Source organism: Electrophorus electricus, chromosome 12 (assembly GCF_041902795.1).
Source record: "Electrophorus electricus isolate QZ-2024a chromosome 12, ASM4190279v1, whole genome shotgun sequence".
Classification (NCBI taxonomy): Eukaryota; Metazoa; Chordata; class Actinopteri; order Gymnotiformes; family Gymnotidae; genus Electrophorus; species Electrophorus electricus.
The window spans coordinates 647501-650000 of record NC_137508.1 but is presented as its reverse complement, the minus strand read 5'-3'; the positions used below and the strand labels follow the sequence as shown (position 1 = coordinate 650000).

The window sequence follows — 2500 nt, the reverse complement described above, 5'->3', positions numbered from 1 at the left end:
TGGATAAAAGTGTCAGGTAAATGTTGTGTCTTTTGCTCTCTTTCTACCTTAAAGTGGTTCCCTCTCATGGTGTGTTTTTCTCTGACGCGATTTCTTTCCATCTTTACTAACCTCTCTATTTCTCTCTGTCTCCCTCTCTGTCTCCATGTTTGTCTAATAACTTAGAGGCTTTGTGCGGTTCACACTTGCCCTCTCTAAGGGAGCTCAGAGTAAAGCTGCCCTGTTGTTTGAAGGTTGGTTTTGGCCTCTTCCCACTTTGGCTCCAGGAGAGAGGCACCAGCCTTCAAAACTGCCCCAACGACCAGAAGGTCTTATGACTTCCTTCTTCAGGCTGTCCCCTGCCGAGAGTGCTACTTTGGGCTCAAGTTTGTGATGCGGACGGTCTTTTGACACTGGAAATTGCTGCTCTTTGATGGTTAGCCAGCAGCATGGCTTCAAAAGGTCTTAGAAACATAAACAATTTTAAATTTAATATCTGAAATGTCTACAAATTACACATGAATAACCTCACCAAGCCTAATCATCAAGTTCTTCATGAAGCTGATTTCAGCTCAGTATTATCCGACTCTAGAGTGTAAATGAGGATGACATGCAGTTTTAGGCGGTTTGTTAAATGATCACTTCAAAGCTGTGTGTGAGACTGAAGTGAAAACACCATGGTGTAACGACTGGCCACCTCCTCGCGTCCCTGTTTTATGATCCTGTCGAGACTTTGTTTTCCTTCACTTCCTGTTCCGTTCCGTGGTTTCGTTTTCTCCGCCCCTCGTCTGTTCCTCGGCTCCAGTCCGTGTATTGGTTGTGCTGTTATGTTCACCTGCATCTGATTAATCCTTGATTGTTCTGGTTATTTTAGCCCTGGGTTTTGTCTCCTAGTTTGTTGGTTATTTTGGTAAGTCTTGTTTATATGATGCTCTCAGTACTGTCGGCATCATTGATTTTCATTGCTTGGACGGCAAGAGACCGTTTTCTGTCCTGGCTCCAAGATGGTGGAATGAACTCCCACTTGCTGTCTGGACAGCAGAGTCCCTTGCAGTCTTCAAACGCAGACTGAAGACCCATTTATTTGCGGATTATTTCAAGCACACTGACACTGCTCCCATATTGACTGAATAATTTATTACTTATTGTAGGGTTTTGTTTATGTTGTTTAACAAACTCTAGCACTTAATGTTTATAGCACTTATCATTGTTTAAGATAGACCTTATGTATTTGTACTTCTAGGTATCAGCATTCATGCTTGTATTCTACAGTATTCTAGTTCATTGGTATGTTTTTCTAACCTACTGTACTAGGATGTATTCTATGGATAAATGACAAAGCAAAACGGGTAAATTAAGTCGATCTGGATAAGAGCGTCTGCTAAATGCCGTAAATGTAAATTCTTTTCCGTTTACGCTGCTCGTGTGTTATTTTACCCTCAGTGTTGCCCTCCATGTTTGTTTCCCTCGTTTAATAAACCGCCTCCTGCATGTGCGTTCTGCCTCTTGCCTCGTTCCTGCTGGAAACATGACACACAGTACGTCTTGGAAGAACCTGGGGCGGGACTGTCCTGAGGCTGTCCTGCTGCAGTGCTGGCCGGAGCGCTGTCTTGTGCGGGACTGTCCCGCTACAGTCCTGAATAGCCCCAGTGGTGTGGGGATCAGGCTTTGCTCTGCTCTCACACTCCTGCTTCTCATCAGCTGATACTCAAACTCGTGAGGAAGAGAACTGGATGTGTTGGTGTGGTGGGAACCAGAGCCCAGATCTGTGCAGTACTACAGCCAAAGAATAACAGCTGCACAAAGATGCTTTTGTTATTCTGTAAACTTTATATATATTCATAATGTATTCACTTCATATACACTTGCGTAAATACATATGAATATAAATAACAAACTAAAACCATCGCTTACCTTCATTCAACAGTGGCTCGCTGTCCTTGTCGTTTGTGGTCCCGTGAGATGACTCACACACCAGAGTGCACTGTGGGTAAAAAAAAACAAAACAGCAAATGCAGGCCAATGAGTTACCTTCTGTGCAGCCACAACTCAAATAAAAAACTGATCTGAACTCAGAGTTTTAGATAAAACATGCATGAAATCACACTCAAAACTAATCTGACAGCAGCTGAAGTCAGAACGGAGTCACAGATGTGCACGTGCACTCAACAAGTTTCTGCCATTTTGTCGGTGCTGTGTAAATGCGTGTGTGTCTGTTGCGGCGCCACTGTGAGTGCTCCTACGCTCAGAAATAACCGGCTACTGCTCAAAAGTCTAGAAAGCAAGCGGCATGTTTTGGAGTGGGACTTGTGGGGGCTCCCATCCCTCTGACACTGAGGGCGCTGCGACTCACGGGGTCGGGGTAGGAATGAACTCCTCCACACCCACTCTTGGAGACAACACCTGCTCTCTCCCTGTCTTTCTGTCTCTGGGGGCGTCTTCCAGCTCTGCAGTCTCTGGCGGTGCAGAAACAGCGAGGCTCTCTCGTCCTGCGCAGGATGAGCTGTCCGTCTCTGCTCAG

The 2500-nt window shown here is 45.3% G+C and overlaps 1 protein-coding gene across 22 annotated transcripts in view; it reads right to left on the bottom strand.

The window, feature by feature from the left end:
• inpp4b (inositol polyphosphate-4-phosphatase type II B) overlaps positions 1–2500 on the bottom strand; it is a 119734-nt gene that overhangs the window by 40436 nt on the left and 76798 nt on the right. For all 22 annotated transcript variants that reach the window (XR_014126456.1, XM_081724517.1, XM_081724510.1 and 19 more), the window contains one exon: positions 1894–1963. Coding sequence is in view for 21 of the 22 variants with exons in the window: in XM_081724517.1 (XP_081580643.1) it covers positions 1894–1963 (70 nt within the window). In the remaining variant the exon portion in view is untranslated. The remainder of the gene's footprint in view (positions 1–1893; positions 1964–2500) is intronic.